Genomic DNA, 9,456 nt, shown 5'->3' with positions numbered 1-9,456 from the left:
CCTGCGCCCACAGCACTGACACACAGCAGGACGGTGACCAAGCTGCCAGAGCACTCAGGCCTTGCACCAACACCAGGGATGAGAAGGAGAGTGTGGGAGTGGAACCAGAACAGCTCTGGAAGAACAAGCGCTGCTGCTCCCTGGCAGGGCTGCCAGGATGGACTCTTTTCCCTCCTCCCATGAACACAAGAACTGTCCCTGCAGTTCCATAAGGCCTTGCAGGAAGGATATAGTGAAAAACAAGTCACTAAAGAGCCCTTTATTTTTTTCAGAGACAAGGAGAGCACGGCTCCTCATTTACACAACCAGTAGTTATAAAAGAAAAGCAGACAGTGGATTAAGAAATGGGATGACAATATTATCACAATAAAAAAACTACCAACAACAACAGAAAATCCAGATGACAGGCTGGGCCTGTAATTAGTTACTCTAAAACTCCTATGTAGAAGCAGATGGGTAGTTTATTGCTTCAGGAAATTGTAAGATATGAGTTTCCACAGGGCATCCTTGAGCTCCTGGTTCCTCATGCTGTAGATGAGGGGGTTCACTGCTGGAGGCACCACTGAGTACAGAACAGACACCACCAGGTCCAGGCTTGGGGAGGAGATGGAGGGGGGCTTCAGGTAGGCAAACATGGCAGTGCTGAGGAACAGGGAGACCACGGCCAGGTGAGGGAGGCAGGTGGAAAAGGCTTTGTGCCGTCCCTGCTCAGAGGGGATCCTCAGCACGGCCCTCAAGATCTGCACATAGGACACCACAATGAACACAAAACACCCAAAAGCAAAAGAAAAGCCAACTAGAAGAAACCCAGCTTCCCTGAGGTAGGAGTGTGAGCAGGAGAGCTTGAGGATCTGGGGGATTTCACAGAAGAACTGGCCCAGGGCATTGCCCTTGCACAGGGGCAGTGAAAATGTATTGGCTGTTTGCAGCAGAGCATTGAGAAACCCAGTGGCCCAGGCAGCTGCTGCCATGTGGACACAAGATCTGCTGCCCAGGAGGGTCCCGTAGTGCAGGGGTTTGCAGATGGCAACGTAGCGGTCGTACGACATGACGGTGAGAAGAAAATACTCTGAACCAAGCAAGAAACAAAAAGAGAAGACCTGGGCAGCACATCCTGCATAGGAAATGACCCTGGAATCCCACAGAGAGTTGGCCATGGATTTGGGGACAATGGTAGAGATGCAGCCCAGGTCGAGGAGGGCGAGGTTGAGCAGGAAGAAGTACATGGGGGTGTGGAGGTGCTGGTCCCAGGCTATGGTGGTGATGATGAGGCCGTTGCCCAGGAGGGCAGCCAGGTAGATGCCCAGGAAGAGCCAGAAGTGCAAGAGCTGCAGCTCCCGTGTGTCTGTGAACGGCAGGAGGAGGAACTGGGTGATGGAGCTGCTGTTGGACATTGGCTGCCTGTGGGCATGAGGACCTGTGCAAGGAGGAAAAGGCAGTGACAAATTAGAGGGGACTTCTCTGAGGAAAATAAACATGCTGTTTCCCACGGAAAACCTCCTCCCTGATGGAAGGATGTTTCAGCCAATTCTCTTTCTATCAACTGAAAAACACAGTTCATCACAGCTTAAAATGCAGCTTAGGCATCTAGATACTATGCACACACCTCTGGGTCAAGACCCCTGTGTTGGTGTCAGAACAAAAACTTACCCACACTCACACCCCAACCCCAGAGAGCAAGAGCACCAGGGACAGGTGGAGAAACAGGGAAGACACTGCAGTGCTACCAGAAAATAAAGCAAGGACAGAAAGGCAGACGGGCATGCTGTGGAACCTTCTCCTGACCCGGCTGTGCTGCTGCCACTCACATAATGACACTGGAGAGCAAGTACTTTTAGCACCTTTTTTGTGTACCACGTTCCAGGAACCCTTCACCTGGAGGTCCAGCTGCTGAGGTGGAGACTCGTGACCTGGACCCCATGGCTTTGGGGCAGAGGGTCTGCTGGGGAGGAGAGGAGACCAGGGATTGCACTGGGAAATGTGTCTGCACTGCAGGGGATGGCAGGGGGGCCTGAATTAACCTCCGCAGCATTTTAGGTTGTAGCTCCCACTCCCTGCCCATGCCTGTGCTGCCTGCAGCTGTGTGTCTGTCCTTGGTCTGCTCCCTGTCAGTGTCACAGACCCCGTCCCACCCGCTGTGTGCTCAGCTCTGTCCTGCTCACACCTCCTGGCACTGCCCAGGGGCAGCTCTGTGTGTGCAGGGGCTCAGGAGCAGCTCAGACACGTCCTAACGAGAACTGGGGTCTCAGTGTCTTCTCCAAAGAGAGAAATAAATCTCCATCTCCCACTGCACACCCAGACGAGCAAGAGTGGAAAACTGGAAGCACAGACTCCTTCCCTTGCAACTGTTCCTGTCTCGATGTTGTTGTTCAGAAGGACCCTCTGCCATGTCTGTGGGGGGATCTGGAGCTCTGAGCAGCCCTGACCCACACAGCCCCCTTCAACCCCACAAGCTCCCTGCCTGCCCTGCCGGGGGTCGCTCCTTCCACCCACAGCTGCTGCCATGGGATCTCCCGGGCAGGCTGAGCGCTGACCCTGGCAGGCGGCAGAGTCCCTGCCCGGCACAGCCCTGGGGTGCAGGGACCCTGCTCTGCAGGACAGCCCTGGGCACCCCTGGGTGCTCACCCGGCTTCACAGCTGTTCAACATGGCCTGACAAGAGCCCCGTCCTTACAGACCCCACAAGCTGTGCCTGTGCCACGTTCAGCAGATGCCTCCAGGAGCTACAGCTCCACTGCCCTGCACCCAGAGACTTACCATGGCAAGGGCTGCAAAGGTTTCTCCTCCAGTGAGCTCTCAGTCATCCTCCCAGTCCTGACCACCTTTAATCTCTCTCTGCCTTGCTCGTCTCCTGAGATCCCCAGGCAGAGCCCTCAGCCCTGCTGCGTGTGCAGAGGAGCTGCTCCTGGGCAGAGCTGTCTCTCTGCAGCGCTGCCGCTGCCATGAGCTCCCTGTGTCCCAGGAGCCCAGCCCAGCTCAGCAGCACAGGAGCAGCCCAAGGCGCTTTAATGACCCCTCTGGTGGGTTTGGTGCTGATTGCATGGACCTCAGACCCTGAGGGGAAGGTGATGAAACTTCTCAAGAAGTCAAAGTCAGATGAAAACTCCAAAGTTTCTTGTAATGTTAATGGGTCCCACTGAGGGAACCTACTGAGAAACTGTCTCAGGGTCTATTTAGAGCAGAAAACTGGAGGCAATGATGACAGATCAGGAAAAGCAAAGCAAAGGTGTCTCTGATGCTCAGTAAAACGGGATGTGTTTCATTAACCAAAGGACCAAACCTTGACTCCCCTTTGGAAATCAGATCCTGTCCCTCCCACGTTGCCCAGGGCCCTTCCTGGGACAGTGTGATGTGGGGCTGTGCAAGGCCAAGGGCAGGAGTATGGTCCCACACCTCCCAGGTTCCTGCCTGGGGACAAGGAGGCCATGAGGCCCCTGTGCTGCAAGGACAAGGTGTCTCCTCACAGGCATCAGAGGTGCAGACAACAGCCATAGCCAAGGGGAGAAGGAGCTCATGTCTGGTGGGGCTTTCAGCCTCTTTACATCCCGTGATCATCTCCACGACAGCCTGTCCTGTGCTGTGGCATCCCCTGCACCTCTGTCCCTGCAGGCTGGAGACATCCCCCCTGCTGCCCCACATTGCTCCTGTCTGAGCATCTTCCTTCCTTTGCTGAGATCTCTCCATCCTCCCCAGCTGCTCCTTGAAGCACAAAGCCTTGGGCTGATGCAGACTCCCTCTGCTGACCTGCTCCCCCACAGCACTGCCCTTCCATCACATTCCTTTCTGCTCATGTCCAGCCTGGACCTCCCCAGCTGCACTTTGGGCCATTATTTCATTCTCATGCTCTTTCCCACTATGAAGAAACCTCCACCATCTCTGAAACCGCCCTTCAAGCACTCTCAGGCTACTCCTGCACTGCTGCAGCCTCCCCAGCGCTGCTGGGCCAAAGCAGCCCAGGTCCCTCAGCACCCCACACCATGTGCACAAGGTGCTGAACCTGCCTTGGCACAGCCCTGCACTCTGCAGTTCCTCCCTGCTGCTCCAAACTGGGAAGCCGCACACTGGCACACACCCGTGTGTGTGGGTCACACCAGTGCTGAACCGAATGGGATGAGAACTGCAGGTGTCTGGGTCCCCACGCTCCTCCTCATGCAGCCCCGTGTGCAGCTGCCTTGTTCATGGTGAGCGTGCACCACGGGCTGGTGTGGGGACCTTGTAGTGCCCAGGCCCTTCTCCTCAGGGTCACTGCTCAGCGTGTCAGGTCCTGCTCTGTCCTGATGGATGGGGTTGTTCTCCTGCCCCGATACAGAACTGGTCACTTCCCTTTTTAAATCTTTAGAGCTTTCTGATGGGTGAACACCAGATTTTCTCAAGGTCTGCACTCTCCCTTGACTGAAGCTCCATTTGTTCAGCTCATAATGTTTGCATGCAGACGGCTTATCCTGATAAGGGTGTCTCTCCCAAGATACCAGGATGTGGAGTTGAAGGGCACTACAAATACCATCTCCTGCAGAAACTGTGGGGCCTTGGGCGTCTGATACTCATAAATTCAGAGGTCTGGACTTTGAGGGGAAGTTTCCCTTCATATGAGAGAGCAGCAGGAATGTGTGGAGCTCTGCCTGGGGACAGACAATGTCAGCTGAAGGTTGAGGAGTCAGCATGAGAGGGCAGAACAACATGGGCAATGTTGAAGTGACTGGACATCAGGTACAGACTCACTGATGAGGAAGAGGAATGAGATGAGGCCTCCTTCAGACACATGAAAGAAGCCTCATGTTTCCAGGCCGTGTCCTCGTGGCAGACCTGAGATATCCCAATATCGGCAAGGTACCAGCATTCCAGGAGGGTTTGGAACCCATTGACAACATCTTCTTGACATCGGTGACTGAGGAGTCAGTGGGGTGAGGTGCCCTGTGGGACTTCACACTTACAAACCAGAAAGAGTTGGTCAGGATGGAACAGTCAGGGATGGAAAGTGGAGCTGAGGCTCCTGGGAGATGAGAACAAGGCCAAGAGCAGGATTTCAGGAGAGCAAGCTTTGGCCTGCTGAGGGACCTGCTTGGGTCCTATGGGATATGACCTTGGTGTCTGCAGTGCTTTTCTCTCCCATTTCCTCCCTCCTCTCTCCCACCTGCTGTTGTGCAGCGTTTTTTACCCTTTCTCAAATACAATATCCCAGAGGTGCTGCCAGCATCACTGAGTGGCTCAGGTTTGGCAAGGAGTGGGTCCATCTTGGAGCAGCTGAAATCGGCTCTGTCTGACATTGGTCAAACTCCTGTTGTCTTCTCAGAGAGGTGAGAACTGTAGCACAGCCACACTCACTCCCAGTTCCAAGACTTTGCCGTGTAAGCCCAGTACAGGGTGACAACATGTTGTGTGCTACAAATTACTTGATCATGGAGAAGAAATGGATCTTCTGTCGGCAACTCGAGCAACTCACCAGTCAATGAGTACGTTCCTGTGGGGAACTGTAATTGCCCTGACAGTCACTGGCCAGGCAAAGCTGCAGCTGCCAACAGTCCAAAGGATCTTGGGTCAACTGCTTAACATGTCTGCCTGATGGGCCAACAAGGGTGATCTTCACCTGGATCTGGAACTGGAAAACAAGGAAACCCTGGTGAGGGATGTGAACATCAGTGTCCACCTTGGCTGTCATGAGCAGGACACAGAGGGGTCCCAGGCACCAGAGGGGAGGGAGGAAGGCCAGCAGCACAGCACAGGCTGGTGGGCTCCAAAGGACATACTGGGGGATGGTGGGCAAAGTGGTGCCATGGAAGTAGATCTGCAGGGTGAAGGAGCTCAGGAAATCTGATCAGCCTTATAGGACAGGCTGCTCCAAGCACAAGAATGATCTCTCCAAGTACCCATGAACAAAAGCATTTATCTGGTGAGGCTGCTCCTCTGAACTGATGGAGCTCCAGGGCACAAAGGCAGCACACAGGAGGTGGGAGCAGGGGAAGCTGCAAAGGAGGAATTTAGAAACCTTGTCCATGGATGTGGGGATGATGACAAAGCTGCCCTGGACTTGATACCTGCAGGGGAGGCTGAGGGCAGCAAGATGAGCTGATACAGGTTCCTTACCAAAAAAGAATAGACCAGGGTTAAATAGACCTGCTGCTGAAGTTCATAAGAGTAGAATCAGAAAGGACTGAGGTTCTTCATGGCTTCTTTGCCTCCATCTTCACCAGCAAGGTCTCCTGGGCCTTTGTTCCTGAAGGCAGGAGTCTGGAGAACACCCAGCAGTGGATGGGGCTCAAGTCAGGGGTGACCTGAGCAAACTCAGACACCGTTACAGAACAGGAGATGGGTCACTTGACCAGCTCCTGAACACAAGTATCGCTGTTCTGTGGCACCTGAGACTGCTAGGGACACCCACCTCTTGGTCCAGAGGAGTGTGGCTCCTCTTGAGGTGTTCTGGACTATCTCCTCATTCAAGTGGTGATTTAGGCACCCACTTTTCTGGCATATTCAGTCTTTATCAGGAGACGCTCCATACCGATATGAACTGGAGTCTGCTGATACCACCTGTTCTGGAAAGGGAGGAAAGGGCGAGCAGGGAAGGGAATAGAATAAATTTGGCTTTATTGCTATTTATTATGCAAATGCTCTCTGTTTCGCTATTCTTGAAATGTCCCTAATCATCCACACCAGACTTGAAGCCTTTAGGATAATGATGCACAGACCCTTAGCTTGTAAGAGCATTTTAGATGTTAATGAGCCCTCTGCTGTCATGATCCTGAACTGCAGCTACTGAGAGAATGAACAAACCTCTAGTGAAGTGAAAGGCAGAAGCAAACCCCAAGTTTCTGAGGGTGTTTGGACCCCATGAAGGGCCATCACTGACACAGCTGTGAAGGAAACAACCAGTGCAGGTCCCTGTCCCTGCAGGCTGCTGAAGGAAAGACTTGGAGACACTGGTTCCAGGTGGTGAGGGCCATGTGGAGGTGGCTCTGATGCCATGTCAGCCCTTGATGCTTGTTCATCACCAGAATGGCTGAGCCCTGGCCCCTGGGACCTGGTAGATCTTTCTCCAATGTTTTTCAAGGCTTTTCCTGTGGTCAGTGTGGGTGTTTTGTGTTTTGGGGGTGGGTTTTATGTCAAGTGCTATTGCTTTAACTGCAAGGCTCTGGTTTTCTGTGGAGTTGGAAATGCCCGTGAATTCCTCATAACTCATCCAGCTTCTTTCATACACCTGGCAATGGTCACCAATCACCTCAATGTCCCAGTCCCACACTTGCTTGAATCCTCTATTTGGATCCTTACCCATCACTCCAGGAGGTTCATGGATCCACCAGGCTCATGGATGATTCCTGAGGACCATCCAAGTGTGGGCAGTGTAAGAGAGGAGCAGAGCAGGGTCAGCTCATGGGCCATGACTGAGCACAGCCACCCCAGCAGCAGCCGTTCCCCATCTCCCAGGCACAGCCATGCCCACAGCATGCAAATGGCACTGCCATACATGATTAGCCCAAGAGAGGCCTTTCTTCCTTCCGTATTCCCAGGAAAATCTTCCTCCTGTTCCTCCTCCACCTGCAGACATCAACTGCTTTCCATTTCTGGGCTCAGACATGGCTGGAAGGGTTCACTGAAGCCATCAGCCATCTCATTGCTTCTCCCTGACATGCCCTGACCCTCTCCCACACCTACAATGGCCAATCATGGCTGCATAGGCCTCCCGCTCTTCAGAAGAGGCCTCGAGCTTCTTGGTTCTTCCTGGTGCTTATTATGAACTTCCTCGCTCTCTCCAGAGTTCATGGTGAGCTTTCTTGTCCATAACAGCCCTTTATGACCATGTCTCACTAAATGGTTGTGTTTGTATGATCATTTGTGCAGAAAGGGCAGTCACAGGACAGCACCCAATATGTCAAACTGATGCCGAGCGAAATGCCGTAAAGCCCTGATGAGTTCCCCCTGTGTCTGTGTCTCTCCTGGAAGGAGTCTGTCCCGAGAAGGGGATCCAGCTCCTGCCACTCTCTGCAGAGGCACATGAGCAGTGTCCATCACCTGGGGACACAAAGGGTGACGTTTGGCACACCACCCTTCATCTGAACCACTTAGATGTGTGCTTGTGGATGAGGTATGGAGCCTTATAGTGCAAATACCTATTTAATTGTCGTTGCCAGAGGGGTGACCACAGATGCAGAGTACTATTTTACAGATATGTAAATATAAGCATATACGACTGACATTCCTAGACATGTTACACAAACACCTGAAGGATTATTCATGCCTTTTAACATGATTATCCTCAGAAGTCCCACCAGCTTTGCATCTCAGGAAATGGGATCCAGAGTCCAAGGGCAGGATGGTTTGGGCTCTGTGCTGGGATCTGGAAACTGAAACGTGCTCCCATCTCCCAGCCCCCTGCCCTCCTCAGTGAGGGTGTGAGACATTCTGCCAGCGAGGGCTGAACTCACAGCCATGACCAGTATCTTATGTCCAACTGCAGCCAATGGTGTCCTGCCAGCTCAGGATTGGAGCTTCCATTGCGGGAGGTGTTTAAAGCTGTGGAGATGTGGCGCTTTGGGATATGGTTTAGTGGTGGACTTGGCAGTGTTTGATTTATGGTTGCACTCCATGTTCTTAAGGGTCTTTTCCAGCCTAAATGATTCTCTGATTCTCTGATTTGGGTTGAAACCATTTCAGTTCCATCACCTCCAGATTCCCTCAGAGGCAGCTGTTGTGTGGCACAACTGTCCTGGCTCTCCAGGCAGGTTGGGCACTGGGTTGGTGTCTGCATTGGCAGTTTTCCCCTTCCTGGGGTAAGAGGCTGTTGAGCAGAGACAGTTGTAGAGATTTGGGTCACAGGGGTTTGCAGCAATCCTGTCAAACTCTGAGCAGGATGAGCTTTGGAGCCCAGGAAAAATGGAGATGCTCTGAAGGATGTTTGTGAACAGTGGTGCTTTCACTAGTATCAGTAACAGGGAACTCCTTATTCTGAATGATGAACTAAAGCTCTTTAATTTAATTCCTGACAGTCATTCTTGCTTTTCCAAGCCTCTACTTCACCTAAGCAGTTGTGTCTTGGAATAAGTTTTTAGAACAATGCTTTTTCTCTCAATTCTTTTTTGTTTTAATCATTTAAAGAGTACACCTCTTGGACAGAATTACCCCCAAATTGTGCTTCTTTCGTTATTTTTCTACCTTTTAATGATTTCTTATGTGGTGCGAGGTGTTGTTGCCATAGGAGAATAGTTTCTTTTTGAGACAAAGAAGGCCAATGAACAGATCCCAGGTCAGTGCAAAGGCTCAAAGGAATCCGGAATCTTTATGTGTGTGCACTGACACACACTGTCACCTGCATTTCCAGTCTCTGCAGTCCCAACCGTGCCGCAGAGTCTGGAGCTCTGAGCTCCCTTCATCTGCCCTGTGTGACACGTGTAAAATGGAACTACCCCAGTGCAATGGCTGGTTTTGATTCTCTCCACAGCCTGAAGCACCACATGGGTCAGGAGAC

The 9,456-nt window shown here is 52.4% G+C and overlaps 1 protein-coding gene across 1 annotated transcript; it reads right to left on the bottom strand.

Moving 5' to 3' along the window:
* Positions 1–429: 429 nt before the first annotated feature.
* LOC135577795 (olfactory receptor 14J1-like) lies at positions 430–1,013 on the bottom strand (the record flags this gene model as incomplete). Its single annotated transcript, XM_065047916.1, has 2 exons — positions 430–438; positions 552–1,013. Coding segments are annotated over 2 exons (471 nt in total), but the record flags the coding sequence as incomplete, so codon positions are not given.
* Positions 1,014–9,456: the final 8,443 nt, after the last annotated feature.

Source organism: Columba livia, unplaced genomic scaffold, assembly GCF_036013475.1.
Source record: "Columba livia isolate bColLiv1 breed racing homer unplaced genomic scaffold, bColLiv1.pat.W.v2 Scaffold_140, whole genome shotgun sequence".
Taxonomy (NCBI): Eukaryota; Metazoa; Chordata; class Aves; order Columbiformes; family Columbidae; genus Columba; species Columba livia.
Note: the sequence above shows the minus strand (reverse complement) of the source record. Positions and strands in the feature narration are given on the sequence as shown.